This window comes from Triticum dicoccoides, chromosome 2B (assembly GCF_002162155.2).
Source record: "Triticum dicoccoides isolate Atlit2015 ecotype Zavitan chromosome 2B, WEW_v2.0, whole genome shotgun sequence".
Lineage (NCBI taxonomy): Eukaryota > Viridiplantae > Streptophyta > Magnoliopsida > Poales > Poaceae > Triticum > Triticum dicoccoides.
The window spans coordinates 507648083-507671662 of NC_041383.1; the positions used below are offsets into that span (position 1 = coordinate 507648083).

At 48.3% G+C, this 23580-nt stretch overlaps 1 protein-coding gene across 1 annotated transcript; it reads right to left on the reverse strand.

Moving 5' to 3' along the window:
• Positions 1–308: 308 nt before the first annotated feature.
• On the reverse strand, positions 309–2285 carry LOC119364528. The gene is made up of 3 exons (XM_037630008.1): positions 1950–2285; positions 1756–1825; positions 309–1497 (listed from the first exon to the last, which is right to left on the reverse strand). The coding sequence occupies exons 1-3, from the start codon at positions 2010–2012 to the stop codon at positions 584–586; spliced, it is 1047 nt and encodes a 348-aa protein (XP_037485905.1). The 5' UTR covers positions 2013–2285; the 3' UTR covers positions 309–583.
• Positions 2286–23580: the final 21295 nt, after the last annotated feature.

Consider the following 23580-nt stretch of genomic DNA (forward strand, 5'->3'; position numbering starts at 1 on the left):
TCATAGTTAAGCCCACCCACACAGACTATTTGATGACCAGAGCCTGAAATGATAATACAGTAAAGATATATAAAACAAATATTGATAATGATAAAAGGTAGGAGTTTACTTGAGTTGAGTAACATTGCATTTTGTCAGTGAAGACCAAATAATCAGTGTTTATGTAAAGTAGACTACAAAGATTAGACAAGCGTTTTAATACAGGAGAATGTACACTTGCCTTAGTAGTAGAAAGTCCCAAGACCATAAGTGAAAAGAGCAAGAACTAGACTTAGGTGAACATGACTCAACTGATAATAGTGTACTAGTGGCAAGGAAATAACAGTCACCATAGCTATTATATATGATCTCACGAACTGTAACAACAAAAGGTCCTCTCCAATCTCCAGCAACATATGCATCACACCCAATGCATCAGTACAAAAAGGATACCAAGGTCCTGGAGACTATATGGGCACAGCATCTATTCAAATATTCACATTTCTTTATACCAAAAGCAGACAATACGCAACAAAACCAGCATATCCGACAGTAACATGCAAAGCAGAACTACGGCATAGAGCTATCATAGCCTTCACACAGCCTAGTGTCTTGGACCCATGCTACAAGAACGGGATAGACGCACTGGTGCTGGCGCTCCTCCTTCTCCTGCAGACCCTGCATTGTACAGCTTCCTGCACCCTGGGCAACGCGCATCCGCCTCAAGGATCCTCTTGTGGCAGAAGAGACACAGATGGAACCCGCAAGGGCAGGGGAGGAAACTCGAGTCTGTTGGGTCAAGATCCTCGTAGCATATCGGGCAAGATAATGGCATAGAGAGGATACTCTGATGTGCTGCACTCATACCCATCCCCCAGCAGTTGCCGATCCTTGCTGGGAAGCTCGCCTGCTTGGAGATACTGGGCAAGCTCTGTGGACGGAACGTATCATCTGGTGTCCAAGCTCTTGCATTGCTACGAATCGGCTCTGTTCTTTTTGATGTATTTGCCAGAGGTGCTGACTCACTTGTAGCTGCTGGGGGCATCGTGGTACCTAAACTCTGGTGGCAATGACTGTTATCATCGACTGAAAGTGCATCAGCAACAGCTTCCCAATCATCCAGCACCCCGTTTTCTTCCTCAGGGCCACTGCCCGTGTCATCATCCTCAGCATCACTCACACTCCTGGAACTGGACCATAGACTGCTCACACTGCTGAGGCTGGGGCCACCGCCATTGCTGGAGCAGCGCTTACTCTGAGCACAGCCGCCACCTCGAGAGTTGTCTGAACAAGGGCTGTGCATAGGGGAGTCAAGGTCGCTGCCACCTACTTCTTGCCCGGTAGCGCCAGCATCCTCCTTGTCGTCCTCCAGAGCCCCACCCCTTGACCTTGCATCGGCGCGCCGCCGGGGGAGTGGGGGGTGTGGCGAAGCAAGGATTGGCGACCCAGCATTCGACCCTGCCCCTGATCCTGCGCCCGCTGGCACAGGCTTGGCCGTGGCCTCCTTCCCATCCTTGACTAGACCAATCCAAAACGCAAAAAGATCAGAATTTGAACCCAAAATATCATCTTGAATAAAAGTTATCAATTTGTAGCACCTAGATCACCCCTGTGCCGAAATAATCAGATTCCCCTAAGTATCCCAACACCCCCACAGGCACCCAAAGACGAGAGACGCAACTAGGATACACAGTGCAGAGATCCCAACTTCCGGGATTGGCAAGGGAAAAGACCAAGAATACATAAAAGAATACATGAGCAGGCACGAGATCAGACCTTGCGACAGCCACTGCTCGCGGCGCGCGTCGAGCTTGCACTGCTTCAGCTTGGCCGACGAGCGGTTACCCTGCGGGGCACGAAAAATCAACAGATCGGATCAGAACGCCGCGCAATCCGCAACCGAGCCCGGGGACGCCCCGGGCCCCAAATCGAATCGCGGATCACACCACACACACGGGCCCCTCGCTTACCCTCTTCTTCTTGGCGTCGCGCGCGGCGGCCGATGCGGGCGAGGGGGCGCCGTCGTATCCCATCCTCCTCTGGGCGGAGACCCTGCGGCGGCCTTGCTCCTCTGCAGGTGCGTGCGTGCGTGCGTGCGCGGGACGGGCGTGGGAAAAAACCCTAGAAAGCGGCGCGGAGGAGAGAGAGAGAGAGGGAGAGAGACGGTGGGGGGTGGGGGGAGACGAGGGAGCGCAGGGCGGCGGGATGGGTGGATGTGCAGGACGGGGATAGATAACACACGGGGCGAGGCGAGGCGAGACGAGGGCGGAGGTTATTGGGAAGAAAGCAAAGGCAAAATCTTTCCGGGGCTTTTGGCGTTTGCGTTTCTTCCCCTTCGCTTTAATTAATCCTGGCCGGACGGGCCACAGGTGGCGATGGAGGGAGGGAAACGGGGGGCAGGGCGCCCCCGCGTAATGACCAGACTGCCCTCCGCCCGGCCCTCGGGATGGGATGAGAAGGACGGTTTGGGGCTGGGGTCGGCGCACGAGCAGGTTGATTCCGTTGAGTGCAACGGGCCTCTTGTAAACGGGACTATTTTTGTCTTTTTTATTAGTTGACTAATTAATTTTTGTCTTTCTTTTTCATGACCATGCAAAGCTGGGGTATTATTTCATTGATAGAAAAGTGTTAAGAGTGAATACAAGAGGTGGTAAACGACATACCTAAACTCGTCGTGCTGGGAAGCAGTCCAAACCAAACCAACATCTCCAAGTCCACTGTCGCGGATGCCGCAAGCAAAAAGACAACGCCTTCACGAAGGAGAACGATGTCGAGACGTTGTCGTTGTCCGATCTGAATAACTGGACCTAGGGCTTCCCTGATGCTCGAAAAGGGGCATAGATAATGGCCATGTCAGCGCCTCCAAGAAGAGGACGACACCCGTGGGTGTCATCGCTGCCAGCATCGAAGGTTGAGCAAGGATTTCGCCTTGACCGAGTCCAAGTAATCCGAAGCCGTCGGAGCAAGATTCGAAGAAGAGGAAGTTGGGTTGTAGGTCGGAACCGTCACCGCGGGAAGGGGAGCTACGCCCACCGCCGAAGGAAGCATCGGGCGCCACCAGACATGCGAGCTACGGATCTAGCGGACAGGGCGCGAAGGTGGGTGGTGATGGTGTCCTAGATTAGGATTCACTCACAGCATTGTCTCCCAGCCAGGTGGGCCGGTGACGGGGCCAAGACCTCGAGGTGGCTAACCGAGCCAGAGGGGATGGGCCGGAGCCCGGAGGGGGCCAACAAGGGCGGAACCAACCTTGCGACAACTTACTTCTCAATATAAGGAGGGCGGAGGCCTAGATCGCATCTGCCCATGTAAAACCCTAATCTCCTCGGTCTATATAAGGGGAGGAAGGGGAACTTCTAGGGTATCTCATCCAGAGAAGAATAACTCTTGATAGCAATATTCATCTCCATTGTAATCTCTCGCATAAGGAACCCCATTATCATGAGCAATAAGAGAAAGCAGGATCTAGGGTATTACTCTCCGGAGGCCCGGACCTGGATAAATTGTGTGTGCGGGCTCCGTCCCGGTTCTTCCGACCTCGCCAGGAACCCTACAAGGGATCTGACGGCATTTTGCATCGTCAATTAGCGCACCAGGCATGGGCGGCGATGGTTAGAGATCTAACCCCGGGCGCATATTCAAAGGGGCCCGGCAAATTCACACCGGGCCGGACCTTCATGTTTGGCTCTTTCGAGCTGGCAGTCGACAGTTCAAGGCGACTTTTCGACGTTTCTCCTCGTCCCTATGTCGACTACATGCGCTTCGGAATGATCGAGTTCATCTTTAACAAGCGGGCAGAGGCAAAAGCAATTTTCCTCAGCTCATTCTGCATCGCAAGAAGATACGCACGGATCGTCGCAGAGAGGGAGAGCTTTAGGACTTCCTTGACCCACCAACCCCCCACGAGACCTCAATGAACATGATTTTCCCAATGGCTACAACACACCGGAATCAGAAGCTCACACGACGCGCGATCTATGCGACAGAGGAAGCGACTAGCGAGCACCCGCCCAGTTTGAGGAAACGGTGACGTTCAGCACCAACGACCACACCGAAAACATTGCCCACCCCAAGCAAACACACCTTGGTGGTAGATCCAATCTCCGGGGGTTGACGCCTCCCACGTGTCCTGATGGACGGGGGTAGTGGCCTTAATATCATCTTCCTCGACACTTTGAGCAAGATGGGAGTTCCCCCATCCGGTCTGGAAAGGTCGGATGTGGGATTTCACGGTTTCGTGCCAGGTCGCCTAGTACTCCCTTTGGGAAGGATCAAACTCGAGGTCATCTTCGGCGACGAGGATAACTTTAGAATAGAAACACTTCAATTTGAGGTCGCCCATTTCCACGGCGGATGCAACACGATCTTCGAAAGTCAGCGTACGTAAAAGTCATGGCGTTACCATCATGTGCGCACTTACAGTTGAAGATGTCAGGCCCAAATGGGATTATCACTGCCCGCGGGAGCTCGGAAAGAGACTTCGAGGCAGAGATCGCCAACGTGGAGCTCACGGAGGCCACTCCAGCCTCCGCGGAGCTTGAAAGAATCAAACAACACGTAGACCCATCAGAAACAGAGCTCCTGGCAAAACCCAGACCAAGACCCGTGTTCCACCTAGCTCGAGACACAAACAAGTTTCAAGTCCACCAGGAGGACGTTGTCGGCATTCTGGGAACGGGGGTCCCCAGACTTGCCTGCCTGCGGCCTGCGGCGTGGCTCAAGCAATGGTCCAGTGCGACCCATCTTCATCAACTCAAGCTCAAGACCCTCGCGAGGGGCCAAGCCTCGCGGGGCGGACGACAGGAAGCTTCCTCAAGTGCGGCCTCGTCAGGAAGGCTCGCGAGGAGGCGGAGAGATCAAGGCAGGGGTACCTCGCGAGGTGCCCGTGATGCAAGCCATGACGATCGAGGCCAGGCGGGCGCCAGGCAGGCGCCGGCCTGCGCAGCGTCCTTGTTTCCCCTTTGGTGCAAAGGGAGCAAGCACATGCCAAGGCATCAGGCAAAGGCTATCGTTTCGGTGCAACAAGACCAAGACCAGCAGAGCGGCAGGATGGAGGTCACCGTGGAGCCCAAGACGGCGTCATCGTCAGAATCTTTAGCAGTCGAAGACCAACTTTAGTCAGGATAAGTGTACTAGATGTTCCCCTTCAAAATAGCCAATTGTTGGCGCCCTTCCCGCTCAATATTTGGGAAGAGGACCAGGGCCTCTCACTCTATATATAGGGCTAGCCACCATAGTATAGAGGCGTCTGGAATCGACCCCTCCAAAGGGACAACAACACCACAAGAACATCCCTCATGAGGTTGTTCTTCCCTTGTACTGTTCATAATTAGCCCCAGAGGCAATCCACCACACCATAAACTAGAGTAGGGTATTACACCACATCGGTGGCCCGAACTAGTATAAACCTTGCGTCCCTTATGTTGTTCATCGTGTAGCCTAGATTCCTTGCGAGGCTTCGAGACGCGAGTTGGTGAGGGAGAGATCTTCGCGCGCACCCCAGAGTTCGAACCTCAAGGGTCTGCCGAAACCCGAAATCCGACATTTGGCGCTCCAGGTAGGGGTGCGCCGGAATCGTGTCTTCTGCCGTCTTGCGTTTCGTCGTCCGTCGCATCCATGTCTGACGCTCGCCGAGCCCGCGCCGAGCGTCGGGCTGCTCTCGCGGCCCATGTCGCCCAGACGGCCCCCGTCGTTCCCCGTCGCCTGCCGCCCACGCCGCCACCGACCCGGCGGGGAACGAGCAGCATGCATCGTCACTGCATCCCTCGATGCGGCGAGAAGGCCGCACCGCTACCCCATCGCTGACTCCAGCAGGCTCGTCGTCGCCCGCTCGTCGCGCTCCCGCGGACGCGCACGCCGCGTTGCTCCTGGCACGTGAGCTCCTGCACTACCGCCCCGTCGACAACCTCTACGACGAGTGGCTTTCTCACATCACCGAGCTCGTCGGCCCCGGAGGCGCCTCCGCCGCCTCCCCCTCAAGAAGGCGCCCTGGCCCCAAGGCGCGCGGCCCCTGGATGGGACCCGCCGCATCCAGCGCCCGTGCAGCAAGAAAAGAGCTGCCAAGAGATCCCTCGCCCTCAAGAAGGCGCTTGCGTGCTCCCTGCGCCAGCACGTCATGACCGCGCTCCTGCTCCAGCGCACCAAGACCCCGTGCTGCTCCTGGTGGCAGCGCGCGGAGACCTCCAAGATCAAGCCCTTCGTCACCAAAGGCCCCCTGTGGCCACTACAGGCTGTCGTGCCTTCACCGCCGAGCTGCGCAGCGTGGCCTGTCCGGGCAAGTTCAAGCCAGATCTGCCTCCTCGCTATGACGGCACTGCCGACCCCACGGAGTTCCTCCAGCTCTATGAGTTGGGCATCAAGGCGGCCAACAGGAACGAAAAAGTCATGGTGAACTGGTTTCCCATGGCGCTCAAGGATGGCGCCCGCACTTGGCTCCTCAACCTGCCTCCCAGCATGATCTCCTCTTGGGACGAGATGCGCACTCGCTTCGTCGCCAACTTCTAGGGCACTCGCGATCGGCCCCCGGCCATGAGTGACTTGCGCCGCATCAAGCAATAGCCAGGAGAGACCCTGCAAAAGTACATCCAGCGCTTCAACAACGCCCGCCTCAAGATCCCCAGGGTGACTGAGGAAACTATCATCTCAGCCTTCTTCGATGGCGTTCGTGATATCAAGATGAAGGAAGAGCTAGTGATCCATGAGGATCTGTGCACATCTCTGGAGCTGTTCAACTTGGCAACCAAGTGCGCCAGGGCTGAGGAAGGACGCCTCTCCCTCCTCGAGCTTCCAACTGCTAATCCGGAAGAGAAGAAGCCCAAGGTCAAGGACGTGAAGCGCAAAGGAGCAGTTGTGCTCGCAGCTGAGCCAGATACCAAGCGAGGCAGGGATCATCCGGAGTCATCCAAGGGCAGCCGGTACTGCGTGTACCACGACCTCCACACCCACAACACCAACGAATGCCAGGAGCTTAGAGCTGTGCGAGATGAATGTATCGGCCAACGCCCCGAGCGCAACGATCGGGGCTATGGCCGAGGAGGAGGAAGAGGTGGAGGACGATGGGAAGACTGTGGCCCTCGCCAAGGGTGGCGTGACCGACCTCGTGAGGACCGCTGGAAGGGCCAGCCTCGCGAGGGGGATTGGAGAGAACAGCCTCGCGAGGATCGCTCGCAAGGCAACACCGGCCTCCCTCCTCTGCCGCCACCACCAAGGAGGAATGAAGACCAGCACCAGGACGAGGGGGCTGGGGCTTCCAGGGGCCGCGCGCAATCGCTTGCATCTTGGGTGGAGCTCAAGCCCCAGCCTCTCAGCGCATCTTCAAGCAGTTTGCTCGCGAGGTGAATGCAGTCCTCCCAAAGACCGAGGCCTCGCGCCCTCTCAGGTGGTCCACGTGTGCCATCATGTTCAGTTCATCGGATCAACTCAAGTGCGCAGCAACGGCTGGTGTTCTCCCAATGCTCTGTTCCCCAGTCATCAGCAACGTGCAGGTCACCAGAACCCTCATCGATGGTGGAGCAGGGCTCAACGTTCTGTCTATCGAGACATTCAACAATCTTCAAGTGTCGTATGATCAGCTTCAGCCAACCAAGCCTTTCTTAGGAGTCACTGATGGTTCTACCACCCCGATAGGGCAGGTCCGCCTCCCTGTCACCTTTGGACAGCGCAAAAACTACCGCACTGAGCTCATCGACTTCAACGTCACCTACATTCGCCTGCCATACAACGCCATCCTCGGGTATCCGGCCCTGGCCAAGTTCATGGCAGTGACTCACCATGGCTACAATGTACTCAAGATGCCAGGAAGCGGTGGAGTCATCATAGTCCCCTGTGAGGAGAAGGATGTAGTGTGTTCTCTCGAGCGTGCCTTCCAGGCCGCGGCAATCAGAGACCCAGATCACAGGAGCAGGAGCCTTCCTGAGGCAGTCCCTAAGAAGAAGAATACATCACCTGGTCCGAACCATCAGGAGGCAGGCACCTCCAGGGGTGTCACGCCAGGATCCGCGCCCGTTCAAGGGGCGCCTTCCTCTGTCGCATAGGAAGGCGCGCTCGGCGCCCTCCTCGGGCAAGGCTTGGGGGCTCTCTCTTGGAGGGCCACCGACTTTGCCAAGGCCACGAGGGAGGCGCTCGGGCACCACTTGGAGGCGTGCTTCAAAGCACGTTTCCCTCAGGAAGATATGAGGCAAGGAGGGCCAAACCCTCAGGAGCTGCAGGAGTCAAGAGTCATGCGCGGCAGCCGCCGCTTACCCGCCGTAGCCCCCCATCCAGACGAGGATGGCAGGCTGCGCATCTGCATCGATGTTCCAGGGCTCAACCGAGCCGCATCTCAGGAGCGCCTCTGGCCCTCGCGCGTAGGACGTTGCGAGGGTCCACCTCACAGCTATGTTCGCATGCCTCTCGGCCTATCGAACGCGGTAGCCGCTCATCAACGCCTGCTGAGGAGCATCCTGGAGGCTCAGGAGGTCAGGCACTGCGCGGTCCTGGCAGAGATGGAGATGGTCCTCGAGGGGCCGCCTGCGCTCCCGGAGCCTCCCGAGGCTCCTGGTCCCGGGAGCTCGTGAGGATCGGCTTCCACACCGCGCATCGTCCGCTACTTCAGCATTCCTTCTTCTCCAATGGTATCAGGTGACATCTTTCAAGTTCCATTTTCAGCTGGGAGCGCCCCAGGGCTGCATTATTCCCAGGCCGCGAGGGTCCGTCCCTGCGGTGTGTATCTCTTTTGTTCATGCCTTTAGGTTACCTTGTTGGGGGCGCCCCTCGGGCTGCATTATCCCCAAGCCACTCAGGCCTGACCCGGTGGCATGTATCTTTCCCGCATCTATCTAGGTCGTGTGCCTCGCATATTTGGCCTGCCATGATTATTACCTGATGCCTCCTACGACACCCCTTCTTTTCCCTTTATGTTAACCGCTTGCACGTTAAAAGGGGGGCACCTGAGCATCGCGACTCACGCGCTCTTACTGGCTCTCCAGCCCTCACCTCCTGGCCTTGTCCCCGGCATCGCGACCTGTCATACCAGCGACGGCTGAGCTCGCTCGAGGGCTGGGACCTGAGGACGTAGATTGTTTGCATCTAATCAATTTTGCAGAAGCACACCACAAACAAAGGCCCAGAGCCAGGCGCAACTCGTCTTGAGGTAGGGCCCCATGAGTCCCGCGCTGGCTCACGGGTGCCCAGATACGCCTCGTCAAGCCCTACCGTGCCAGCCACGTGTCAGGGCGGGGCTGTACACGCCCCGGGGGCTCCTCCTGGAGGGGGCCCCCTCCCATGCACCAGTGGCAGCACCATGCTCCGCGCTGGCTGACGACACTGCCGAGGAGCGGCTATGCCCGTACACATACGGAAGCGCTATGCTCCGCGCTGGTGATAAACAATTGAGCGCGACCCACGGCCGCATCAACCTCAGGGAGCCTAGAGCTCAGTGCCCGGCCCTATCGTAACGCCTCCCCTCGGGAGTGCCACGTGAGGGGGCTGGACACGGGGCCAGGTCCCTTGGGCCTGGTTCGTCGCGCGCCCCTCCTAGAGCGGAGCCAAGGTACAAAGACCATTTGAGCGTCAAGGGGGACTCCTGAGCATCGCGACTGAAGAGCCTAACTGGTCACGTAGCCCCTCACTCCTTAGTCCCGTCCTGGTTTCCGGTCGAGGCTAACGGCGGCTGAGGTATGCGAGATCCTCGGGAGCTTCCGCCGGCACCAGCCCCTCCCCGTTAAAGGTGGGCATGGCGTTCACCACCTGCTCCCAGTCATCGCGAAGGAACAGGGTGACAGGAGCGCCCTCCAGTCTCGCCACGTCTCCTCCAACTAAGGAATGGAGGGCCATGGCCAGATCTTCGTCGGCCAGGGCCGCAGAGCTCAGGCGGAGGGCAGCATCTACTTCCCCGAGCCTCCACAACGGGAGCGAGTGTTCCCGAAGCGGAGCCACCCGATGCTCCAGGAACTCCCTCAGGAGCATAGCCCCCGGTCAGCTTCGCGGCCACCAGGTTGCCTGGCCTCAGGTCCGCATTCATCCTCTTCAGCACCACCTTCGCATGGGGGTCGTCAAGCTCCGCGCGAGACCACACGTCAACGACCTTGGGCTGCCCCGTAGGCAGCACCAGTCGAGGGTGGATGCGCCCAACGTCCACCATGACCCACTTACTCTGAAAGCCCTCGATCCTCTTCCCGAGCTTCAATATGGCATTAGAGTTGGAGTATGCAATGAAGCTCGCGCAGGTAGTGATGTGGTCACCAGAAACCCGGAGGGAAAAGTAATGGCGCAGCAGGGCCACTGAGGGCATCACTCCAACATGAGCCTCACAATAGTAGGCGAAAATCGCCATGAGAAGAACAGAGTTGGGATGGAGGTGCATAGCTTGCAAGTTGTATTGGCGAAGAACAGCAAGGAAGAACTCAGAAAAGGGAGGCACCAGACCGGCGATGATGGCGCTCATGAAGAGCGGGTAGAAAGTGCTCCCTTTGCCTTCAGGCTGGGCGGAGCCAATCTTGAGCACAGCCGCCCCCTCGTTGCCTTGCGCCACCATCATCTGGCGCGTAAGGACGAGATTCTTCTCTGACACGTTCGGGGGATCCAGAGCCGACGAGTACCAGGCCCCGGCCGGAGTGTTGCGAGGCGCCATGGCTTGCCGAAGGTGAGAGATTGAGGCAGATCTGGATGACTTCGGAAGCAAGAAGGAGGAGAGCGAGAAAGGGGATCTGGAGCAAGGCGGATGAGAGCAAAGAGAGTAAGCTTGGCCCGGGCTAGCTCTTTTGTCAAACAGACAGTTGCCGAGGCGTCGTGAGGGAGCGGAGGCGCCCACGTCCAATCAACCGCCACGCGGCGCCCAAGGTTGCAGGCTGTTGGGGCCCGCGGCACTTTGCACTTGCCCCTTCGCTTCTTTGCTAAGCCAAGTCCGGGCGCACCTTGGGCCCGGGGGCTACTATCGGTGTTCTGGGAACGGGGGTCCCCAAACTTGCGTGCCTGCGGCCTGCGGCGTGGCTCAAGCGATGGCCCAGTGCAGCCCATCTTCATCAACTCAAGCTCAAGACCCTCGCGCGAGGCCAAGCCTCGCGGGGCAGACGACGGGAAGCTTCCTCAGGTGCGGCCTCGTTAGGAAGGCTCGCGAGGAGGCAGAGAGATCAAGGCAGGGGTACCTCGCGAGGTGCCCGTGATGCAAGCCATGACGATCGAGGCCAGGCGGGCACCAGGCAGGCGCCGGCCTGCGCAGCGTCCTTGTTTCCCCTTTGGTGCAAAGGGAGCAAGCACAGGCCAAGGCATCGGGAAAAGGCTACCGTTTCGGTGCAACAAGACCAAGACCAACAAAGCGGCAGGATGGAGGTCACCGTGGAGCCCAAGACGGTATCATCGTCGGAATCTTTAGCAGTCGAAGACCAACTTTAGTCAGGATAAGTGTACTAGATGTTCCCCTTCAAAATAGCCAATTGTTGGCGCCCTTCCCGCTCAATATTTGGGAAGAGGACCAGGGCCTCTCACTCTATTTATAGGGCTAGCCACCATAGTATAGAGGCATTTGGAATCGACCCCTCCAAAGGGACAATACCACCACAAGAACATCCCTCGCGAGGTTGTTCTTCCCTTGTACTGTTCATCATTAGCCCCAGAGGCAATCCACCACACCACAAACTAGAGTAGGGTATTACACCACATCGGTGGGCCGAACTAGTATAAACCTTGCGTCCCTTGTGTTGTTCATCGTGTAGCCTAGATTCCTTGCAAGGCTTCGAGACGTGAGTTGGTGAGGGAGAGATCTTCGCGCGCACCCTAGAGTTCGAACCTCAAGGGTCTGCCGGAACCCAAAATCCAACAGACGCCAAGAAAATAGTAACGATCGGAGGATACCTCTCAAAGGCCCAAGAAGTAGAGCTCTTGGCCTTCCTCCAAGAAAACTGGGCATATTTGCCTGGAAGCCCACTGATATGCCAGGAGTACCTGCCAAAAAAGTTGAACACTGCCTTAACGCCCGCAAGGACGCACGGGCGGTAAAGCAAGCCCTACGTCATTTTACTAGAGATAAATTGTTGGTGCAGTACTTGCCCTCATGTGTTTTGGAGACTGTTGATAGAAACAAGCACAAATTGATTTGTTTGCTAGTGCACACAGAGAGAAATAGTCCATGCAGAACTGAAGAAGAATGTCAACTTTGGTGACAAGTTCGAGGAACTTCATCGAAGTATATTCGAGATATAGAGAGTTGTGTCATATCTCTTGTGGCGGTTCTGGAAAGAAGATTGACGTGAAACTATTTGCCACTTAAAATTTATTGCCAATGAAAAGCAATTTATTTGGAGGTCGTCCAAAGAAAATTGACTGAGAAGACCGAAGGCGAAGCGAAGACGTAGCATTCTTTCCGTCATTCTACTTCTCTTTCTTGAGTCGTAGGATCTGTCGGGAAACATAGTAGAAAACAATAAAATTCTCCCTATGATTACCCAGGAACAATATAAAGATGCATAACGGGCTTGGATCAACGATCATTACCAACTCGGGGAGAATAAGTCGGTGCAGATTGTACTTGGAGTCCCTTGAACATCGATGACGATCCCGCGAACCGTGATACGTCTCCAACATATCTATAATTTTTTATTGTTCCATGCTATTATATTATTTGTTTTGGATGTTTTATATGCATTAATATGCTATTTTATATTACTTTTGGGACTAACTTATTAACCAAGAGCCCAGTGCCAGTTTCTGTTGTTTTTTTTCTTGTTTTTGAGTTTTACAAAAAAGGAATATCAAACGGAGTCCAAATGGAATAAAACTTTACGATGATTTTTCTTGGACCATAAGACACCCACGGAACTTGGATATGAAGTCAGAAGAGTCCCGAGGTCACCACAAGGCCTCAGGGCGCGCCCTAGGGGGGCGCCCCTGGCTTGTGGGCCCCTCAGGATTCCACCGACCTCCCTCTCAGCTCTATAAATTCACAAATACTCCAATATCAACAGAAGCGTCCACCAAAATACTTTTCCACCGCCATGACCTTCTATTCCCGTGAGATCCCATCTTGGGGCCTTTTCCGGCATCCTGTCGGAGGGGGATTCGATCACAGAGGGCATCTACATCAACTATATTGCCCTTCTGATGAAGCGTGAGTAGTTTATCATAGACCTACGGGTCCATAGCTAGTAGCTAGATGGCTTCTTCTCTCTCTTTGATTCTCAATACCATGTTCTCCTCGATGTTCTTGGAGATCTATCGGATGTAATCTTCTTTTGCGGTGTGTTTGTCGAGATCCGATGAATTGTGGATTTATGATCAGTTTATCTATGAATATTATCTGAATCTTCTCTGAATTCTTATATACATGATTGAATATCTTTGTATTTCTCTTCGAATTGTCAGTTTGGTTTGGCCAACTAGATTGGTTCTTCTTGCGATGGGAGAGGTGCTTAGTTTTGGGTTCAATCTTGCGTGATTTCACCCAGTGACAAAGTAGGGGTAGCGAGACACATATTGTATTGTTGCCATCAAGGGTAAAAAGATTGGGTTTTCATCATATTGCTTGAGTATATCCCTCTACATCATGTCGTCTTACTTAAGGCGTTACTCTGTTCTTTATGAACTTAATACTCTAGATGCATGCTTGATAGCGGTTGATGTGTGGAGTAATAGTAGTAGATGTAGGTAGTAGTCGGTCTACTTGACATGGACGTGATGTCTATATTCATAATCATTGCCTTGGATATCGCCATAACCTTGTGCTTTTCTATCAATTGCTCAATAGTAATTTGTTCATCCACCGTATTATTTGCCTTCAAGAGAGAAGCCTCTAGTGAAACCTATGGCCCCCATGTCTAATTTCCTTATTATATTTTCAGATCTATATACCAAAAATACAAAACATACCTTGCTGCAATGTATTTACCTTTTTTTTGTTTTACGTTTTACTAATCTTTTATATCTATCTCTATCATATCTCACCTTTGCAAGTGACTATGAAGGGATTGACAACCCCTTTATCGCGTTGGGTGCAAGTGTTTGATTATTTGTGTAGGTGCATATATTGGGGACTTGCGTGTCTCTCCTAATAGATTGATACCTTGGTTCTTAACTGAGGGAAATACTTATCTCTACTTTGCTGCATCACCCTTTCCTCTTCAAGGGAAAAACCAATGCAAGCTCAAGAAGTAGCAAGAAGAATTTCTGGCGCCGTTGCGTGGGAGATCTACATCAAGCCTACCAAGTACCCATCATAAACTCTCATCTCTTGCATTACATTATTTGCCATTTGCCTCTCATTTTTCTCTCCTCCACTTCTAAAACATTTTCAGAAAAATACAAAAAGATTTGCCTTTTTATTCGCCCTTCTTCCGTTCATCTTTTTGTTTTCTTTTTGGTTGCTCGTGTGTTAGATTGCTTGCTTTGTCACGATGTCTTAAAAAAATACCAAGTTGTGTGACTTTTACAATACTAATAATAATGATTTCATTAGTACTCCGATTGCTCCCGCCACTAGTGCGGAATCTCATGAAATTAATGCTGCTTTGCTGAATCTTGTTATGAAAGATCAATTTTCCGGCCTTCCTAGTGAAGATGTCGCATCCCATCTGAATAATTTCGTTGAGTTGTGTGATATGCAAAAAAAGACAGATGTGGATAATGGCATTGATAAGTTAAAGCTATTTCCGTTCTCACTACGAGATCGTGCTAAAAGTTGGTTTTCATCTTTGCCAAAAAATAGTTTTGATTCATGGAATAAGTGTAAAGATGCTTTTATTTCCAAGTATTTTCCTCCCGCTAAGATCATCTCCCTTAGAAACGATATTATGAATTTCAAGCAACTTGATCATGAACATGTTGCACATCTTGGGAGAGGATGAAATTGATGATACGAAATTGCCCTACTCATGGTTTAAATTTGTGGATGATCATACAGAATTTTTATGCCGGATTGAATTTTGCTTCTAGAAATCTTTTAGATTCGGCTGCAGGAGGTACTTTTATGGAAATTACATTAGTAGAAGCTACTAAACTCCTAGATAATATTACGGAAAATTATCCTCAATGGCATACCCAAAGATCTTCTACTAGTAAAAATGCATGCGATTGAAGAGATTAATGTTTTGAGTGAAAAGATGGCTGAACTTATGAAATTGTTTGCTAATAAGAGTGCTCCTATTGATCCCAATGATATGCATTTGTCTACTTTGATTGAGAATAATAATGAATCTATGGATGTGAATTTTGTTGGTAGGAACAATTTTGGTAATAACGTGTATAGAGGTAGTTTCAATCCTAGGTCGTTTCCTAGTAATTCCTCTAATAATTATGGTAGTTCCTACAACAATTCTTATAGAAATTATAATAATATGACCTCTGATCTTGAGAACAATATTAAATAATTTATTAGTTCTCAAAAGAATTTCAATGCTTTGGTTGAAGAAAAATTGCTTAAGATTGATGATTTGGCTAGAAACATGGATAGAATTTATCTTGAGATTGATTCTTTGAAAATTAGATATATTCCACCCAAGCATGATATTAACGAACATCTTAAAGTTATGATAATTTCTATTGATGAGTGCAAAGAAAGAACCGCTAAGATGCGTGCTAAGCGAGATTGGTTTGTAAAAGCATGTTCTTCTAGTTTTCGTCAAAATAATGATGAAGATCTTAAAGTGATTGATGTGACTGCTATTGAATCTTTATTTTCTAATGTAAATCTTGATAAATATGGGACTGGAGATGAGTCAACTTTAGTTAAAAGGCGTCCCAATGATTTGGAGTTTATAGATCTTGATGCAAAAATTGATAAAAGTGGGATTGGAGAGGTTAAAACTTTAAGTAGTGATGAACCCACTCTTTTGGATTTCAAGGATTTTAATTATGATAATTGTTCTTTGATAGATTGTATTTCCTTGTTGTAATCCATTGTAATTTCTCCTCATGCTTATAATCAAAATAAAGCTTTTACTAAACATATCATTGGTGATATGATGAAGTCTTTTGAAGAAAAGCTTGAATTGGAAGTTTCTATTCCTAGAAAACTTTATGATGAGTGGGAACCTACTATTAAGATTAAGATTAAAGATTATGAGTGTCGTGCTTTGTCTGATTTTGGTGCTAGCATTTTCATGATTCCAAAAACTTTATGTGATGTGTTAGGTTTTCGTGAATTTGATGATTGTTCTTTAAATTTGCATCTAGAGGATTCCACTATAAAGAAACCTATGGGAAGAATTAATGATGTTCTTATTGTTGCAAATAGGAATTATGTGCTCGTAGATTTCATTGTTCTTGGTATAGATTGCAATCCTACATGTCCTATTATTCTTGCTAGACCTTTCCTTAGAACGATTTGACGCAATTATTGATATGAAAGAAGGAAACATTAGATTTCAATTTCCGTTAAGGAAGGGCATGGAACACTTTCCAAGAAAGAAAATTAAGTTGCCTTATGAATCTATTATGAGGGCTACTTATGGATTGCATATCAAAGATGACAATATCTAGATCTATGTTTTATGCCTAGCTAAGGGCGTTTTAAACAATAGCGCTTGTTGGGAGGCAACCCAACTTTATTTTTGTTCTTGCTTTTTGTTTCTATTTTTTTGAATAATTTTATCATCTAGCCTCTGGTGAGATGTGTTTTGGTGTTTTAATTAGTGTTTTAACCAAGTAAGACCTTTGGGATGGCTTACAGTGATAGTTGATTTGATCTTCCTGAGAAATAGAAACTTTTGCGCCCAGTAAAATAATTTTGATAAATCCCAGATGCGTGATTTTGCTCTTAATTGTTCACACAAGATTTATATACAAATTTGCCATGTTGTCTTAATTTTTCAGAATTTTTGGACTCACAGAAGTATATGAAGTTTTCAGATTGCTACACACTATTCTGTTTTTGACAGATTCTGTTTTCTTTGTGTTGTTTGCTTATTTTAATGAATCTATGGGTAGTATCGGGGGTATGAACCATGGAGAAGTTGGAATACAGTATATATTACGCCAATATAAATAAAGAATGATTTCACAACAGTACCAAAAAGTGGTGATTTATTTCTTATACTAACGGATCTCATGAGTTTTCTGTTGAGTTTTGTGTTGTGAAGTTTTCAAGTTTTGGGTAAAGATTTGATGGACTAAGGAATAAGGAGTGGCAAGAGGCTAATCTTGGGGATGCCCAAGGCACCCCAAGGTAATCTTCAAGGACAACCAAGCATCTGAGCTTGGGGATGCCCCGGATGGCATCCCCTCTTTCGTCTTCGTCTATCGATAAATTTACTTGAGGCTATATTTTTATTCACCACACGATACGTGTTTTTTTGGAGCGTCTTGTATGATATGAGTCTTTGCTTTTTAGTTTGCCACAATCGTACTTGCTATAAACACCTTTTGAGAGGGACACGCATGAATCGTGAATTTATTAGAATACTCTATGTGCTTCACTTATATCTTTTGAGCTAGGCAATTTTGCTCTAGTGCTTCACTTATATCTTTTTAGAGCATGACAGTGGCTTTATTTTATAGAAAATTGTTGAACTCCTGTGCTTCACTTATATTGTTTTGAGAGTAAACAACATGCTAATTTGCTTTGGTTATAAATTTAGTCCTAATATGATAGGCATCCAAGAGGGACATAATAAAAACTTTCATATAAAGTGCATTGAATACTATGTGAAGTTTGATTCCTAGTGATTGTTTTGAGATATAAAGATGGTGATATTAGAGTCATGCTGGTGAGTAATTGAAGATTGGTAGAAATACTTGTGTTAAAGTTTGTGATTCCCGTAGCATGCACGTATGGTGAACCGTTAGATGAAGTTGGAGCATGATTTATTTATTGATTGTCTTCCTTATGAGTGGCGGTCGGGGACGAGCGATGGTCTTTTCCTACCAATCTACCCCCTAGGAGCATGCGCATAGTACTTTGTTTCAATGAATAATAGATTTTTGCAATAAGTATGTGAGTTCTTTATGACTAATGTTGAGTCCATGGATTATACGCACTCTCACCCTTCCACCATTGCTAGCCTCTCTAGTACCGCGCAACTTTTGTCGGTGCATTACACTCACTATACACCTTCCTCAAAACAGCCACCATACCTACCTATTATGGCATTTCCATAGACATTAGATATATTGCCATGCAACTTCCACCATTCTGTCATATTTTTGTTCTAAGTATCGAGTTGTAATTCTTGAGTTGTTGTAAATAAAAGTGTGATGATCATCATTATTAGAGCAATGTACAATGTGAGGAAAGGATGATGGAAGCTATGATTCCCTCACAAGTTGGGATGAGTCTCTGGACTTCAAGAAAAATAAAAGATGCCAAAGAAGCCCACAAAAAATAGGCCAAAGAGCCCAAAATAAAAAATGAGAGAAAAGAGAGAAGGGACAATGTTACTATCCTTTTTCCACACTTGTGCTTCAAAGTAGCACCATGATCTTCATGATAGAGAGTCTCCTATGTTGTCACTTTCATACACTAGTGGGAATTTTTTTATATATAACTTGGCTTGTATATTCCAGTGATGTGCTTCCTCAAATTACCCTAGGTCTTCATGAGCAAGCGAGTTGGATGCACACCCACTTAGTTTCCTTTTGACTTTCATAAACTTATAGCTCTAGTGCATCCGTTGCATGGCAATCCCTACTCACTCGCATTGATATCTATTAATGGGCATCTCCATAGGCCGTTGATAAGCGTAGTTGATGTGAGACTATCTCCTTCTTTTTGTCTTCTCCACAACCACCATATTCTATTCCACCTATAGTGTTATATCCATGGCTCACGCTCATGTATTGCGTGTAAGTTGAAAAAGTTTGAGAACATCAAAAGTATGAAAACATTGCTTGGCTTGTCACCGGGGTTGTGCATGATTTAATATTTTGTGTGATGAAGACGGAGCATAGCCAGACTATATGATTTTGTAGGGATAACTTTCTCTGGCCATGTTATTTTGAGAAGACATGATTGCTTTATTAGTATGCTTGAAGTATTATTGTTTTTATGTCAATATTAAACTTTTGTTTTGAATCTTATGGATCTGAACATTCATGCCACAATAAAGAAAAATACATCGATAAATATGTTAGGTAGCATTCCACATCAAAAATTCTGTTTTTATCATTTACCGACTCGAGGACAAGTAGGAATTAAGCTTGGGGATGCTTGACACGTCTCCAACGTATCTATACATTTTTATTGTTCCATGCTATTATATTATCTGTCTTGGATGTTTTATATGCATTAATATGCTATTTTATATTATTTTTGGGACTAACTTATTAACCTAGAGCCCGGTGCCAGTTTTTGTTTTTCCCTTGTTTTTGAGTTTTACAGAAAAGGAATATCTAATGGAGTCCAAACAGAATAAAACTTTATGATGATTTTTTCTTGGACCAGAAGACACCCACTGAACTTGGAGATGAATTCAGAAGAGTCTCGAGGGCACCATAAGCCCTCAGGGCGCGCCCCCTGGCTTGTGGCCCCTCGGGAGTCCACTGACCTCCCTCTCAGCTCTATAACAAAGATTCCAATATCAACAGAAGCATCCACCAAAATACTTTTTCGCTGCTGTAACCTTATGTTCCCGTGAGATCCCATCTTGGAGCCTTTTCCGGCATCCTATCGAAGGGGGATTCGATCACGGAGGGCATCTATATCAACTCTATTGCCCTTCTGATGAAGCGTGAGTAGTTCATCACAGACCTACGGGTCCATAACTAATAGCTACATGGCTTCTTCTCTCTCTTTGATTCTCAATACCATGTTCTCATCGATATTCTTGGAGATCTATCCGATATAATCTTCTTTTGCGGTGTGTTTGTCGAGATCCGATGAATTGTGGATTTATGATCAGTTTATCTATGAATATTATTTGAATCTTCTTGAATTCTTATATGCATGATTTGATATCTTTGTATTTCTCTTCGAATTATCGGTTTGGTTTGGACAACTAGATTGGTTCTTCTTGCAATGGGAGATGTGCTTAGTTTTGGGTTCAATCTTGCGTGATTTCACCTAGTGACAAAGTAGGGGTAGAGAGACACGTATTGTATTGTTGCCGTCAAGGGTAAAAAGATGGGGTTTTCATCATATTGCTTGAGTTTATCCCTCTACATCATGTCATCTTACTTAAGGCGTTACTCCATTCTTTATGAACTTAATACTCTAGATGCATGCTGGATAGCGATCGATGTGTGGAGTAATAGTAGTAGATGCAGGCAGGAGTCGTTCTACTTGACACGGACGTGATGCCTATATTCATAATAATTGCCATGGCTATCGTCATAACCTTGCGCTTTTCTATCAATTGCTCGACAGTAATTTGTTCACCCACCGTATTATTTGCCTTCAAGAGAGAAGCCTCTAGTGAAACCTATGCCCCCCGGGTCTATTTTCCTTATTATATTTTCATATCTATATACGAAAAATACCAAAAATACCTTGCTGCAATTTATTTATTTATTTTTTACGTTTTAGTAATCTTTTATATCTATCTTTATCAGATCTCACCTTTGCAAGTGACCGTGAAGGGATTGACAACCCCTTTATCGCGTTGGGTGGAAGTGTTTGATTGTTTGTGTAGGTGCATATATTGGGGACTTGTGTGTTTCTCCTACTGGATTGATACCTTGGTTTTTACTGAGGGAAATACTTATCTCTACTTTGCTGCATCACCCTTTCCTCTTCAAGTGAAAAACCAATGCAAGCTCAAGAAGTAGGACCCTCAAATGATCCCTCGAACGGAAGACCGAAAGCACGACCTCTCTACTTGATTGCAAGTGTGTGGTCTTCACGATCCGACAACACTTCATCGTCCAAAGCTAATCATCGCCGGAGAATTACAGGGAGGAGATTAGAACCACACATGGCTTCTAATTATGAGTATTAGAGGTGGCTAGGGCTAGCTCTAATTAGTCAACTAGGACCAACAAGAACTAGAACTAGATCAACTAAGGAGGCTCCAAAACTTGTGTGTCCATAGGGTGGAAATCCTTTAGTATATATAGGTTAGAGGGGGGAGAGGGCAAACACCAAGGGGGGAAGTTCCCCTTGGGGCGCCGTCCTAGGAAGAGGGAGTTGGACTACCTCCCCTTGTCCAATTCGCCCTCTCCTCGCCCCACGAGGAAAGGGGGCGCCTTCCTACTTGGGCCCTTGTGGCCCAAGTTGCCTTCCACCTCTTGGCCTTTTAAGGCCAATTAATATTTAAATTAAATATAAATTTTCTAAATATTTTCAGAACATTATATATATATAATTTAACATCCCCGAAAACATTCTCCATCTATATATAATTAATTGGTAATACTTGGTATTACATGATATTCACCGATACCCTTCTAGTGACCCCGAAACGCTTCCCGAACCTCTCGGAACTATTCCGGATATTAATGAAACAACTCCACAGATATATTCTCATCACTCCCGCCCCAATTAAACTCAACAGGTCATGATTACCTTAAGCTTGTGATCCCGTAGTTTTGGTAAATCATAGACATGAACGAAACCCCTTCGTTTAATGACCGATAGCGAAAGCGTGGACATCTATATTGGTCCCTATGATTAGATGAATGATATTCGAGTGAACCTTTTGTTATCTGTAGGACCAAAAGTATTTCTATAGGGGGTGATTAGACTACTTAACCAAATAAAAATAAATCATTTTCCCTATTTTAGTTGTGGGCGGATTTTAGCAATTAACACAAGTTAGGCAATCAACCTACACATGCAATTCTAAGAGCATAGCAGCGGAATGTAAAACATCACACGTGAAGGTAAATGCAAGGGTTTGGAGAAGGCAAAAGTAATGGATACAAGGAGATTTTTGGCGTGGTTACGATAGGTGGTGCTATCGTACGTCCACATTGACGAAGACTTCAACCCACGAAGGGTAATGAATGCGCGAGTCCATGGAGGGCTCCACCCACGAAGGGTCCACGAAGAAGCAACCTTGTCTATCCCACCATGACCATCTTCCATGAAGGACTTGCCTCACTTGGGTATATCTTCACGAAGTAGGCGATCTCCTTGCCCTTATAAACTTGTTGGTTCAACTCAAGATCACGAGGAGGCCCCCAAGCGACACCTAACCAATCTAGGAGACACCACTCTCCAAAAGGTAATAGATGGTGTGTTGATGATGAACTCCTTGCTCTTGTGCTTCAAATGTTAGTCTCCTCAACACTCAACTCTCTCTCATAGATTTGGCCATGATGAAAGAGGGATTTGAGTGGAAAGCAACTTGGAGAAGGCTAGAAATCAAGGTTCAAATGGTTGTAATGGAATCTCTTGATCTCAACACATGAGTAGGTGGTTCTCTCTCAAAAAATTAATGATGAAAGTGTAGGCACGTTCTGATGGCTCTCCTCTGTTATGAAAAGGGGGTGGAGGGGTATATATAGCCTCCACACAAAATCCAACCGTTACACACTTTTACTCATCTCGGTGGTGCTGATTAGAAAACTCGGTGGCACCGATATGTTCAAAAATATGAACGTTAGGAATCTCGGTGGGACCGACTGGAACAACTCGATGGGACCGATGTGCTTGGGCTTAGGGAAAACATCATCTCGGTGGCGCCGATTGCATCAACTCGGTGAGATTGAAGTGAAGCAATAAGCAACAGATAATCTGTCAAGCCAACTCGGTGATACCGATTGCATAAACTTGGTGGGACCAAAGTGAATGCAATAGAGCTCATAGCGTTGGCAAGGCCATCTCGGTGGGACCAAGATCCGTATCGGTGTGACCGAATTGTTAGGGTTTCTGGCAGTGGCTTGATACGTCTCCAACGTATCTATAACTTTTGATTGCTCCATGCTATTATATTACCCGTTTTGAATGTTTATGGGCTTTACTTTACACTTTTATATCATTTTTGGGACTAACCTACTAACCGGAGGCCCAACCCAAATTGCTGTTTTTTTGCCTATTTCAGTGTTTCGAAGAAAAGGAATATCAAATGGAGTCCAAACGGAATGAAACCTTTTGAGGCGATCTTTTTGGAACAAACGCAATCCAGGAGACTTGGAGTGGACGTCAAGAAGCAGCCAAGGCGGCCACGAGGGTGCTTGGCACACCCTAGGGGGGTGGGCACGCCCCCCACCCTCGTGGGCCCCACGTGGCTCCCCTGACCGACCTCCTTTGCATATATATACTCCCATACCTTGAAAACATCGGGGAGCACCACGAAAACCTATTTCCACCACCGCAATCTTCTGTATCCGTGGGATCCCATCTTGGAGCCTTCGCCGGTGCTCCGCTGGAGGGGGAATCGACCATGGAGGGCTTCTACATCAACACCATAGCCTCTCTGATGAGTTGTGAGTAGTTTATCACAGACCTTTGGGTCCATAGTTATTAGCTATATGACTTCTTCTCTCTCTTTGAATCTCAATACAAAGTTCTCCTCGATCTTCTTGGAGATCTATTCGATGTAACTCTTTTTGCGGTGTGTTTGTCGAGATCTGATGAATTGTGGGTTTATAATCAAGTTTATCTATGAGAAATATTTGAATCTCCTCGGAATTCTTTTATGTATGATTGGTTATGTTTGTAAGTCTCTTCGAATTATCAGTTTGGTTTGGCCTACTAGATTGATCTTTCTTGCAATGGGAGAAGTGCTTAGCTTGGGGTTCAATCTTGCAGTGTCCTTT

Excerpts from the sequence above, each read along its gene's own strand:
- LOC119364528 (XM_037630008.1), bottom strand. The coding sequence starts at position 2,012 with ATGGGATACGACGGCGCCCCCTCGCCCGCATCGGCCGCCGCGCGCGAC. Across the intron at positions 1,826-1,949 it reads GCGACGCCAAGAAGAAGAGG|GGTAACCGCTCGTCGGCCAA; the intron begins GTAAGCGAGGGG and ends CGTGCCCCGCAG. Across the intron at positions 1,498-1,755 it reads CGAGCAGTGGCTGTCGCAAG|TCAAGGATGGGAAGGAGGCC; the intron begins GTCTGATCTCGT and ends GGATTGGTCTAG.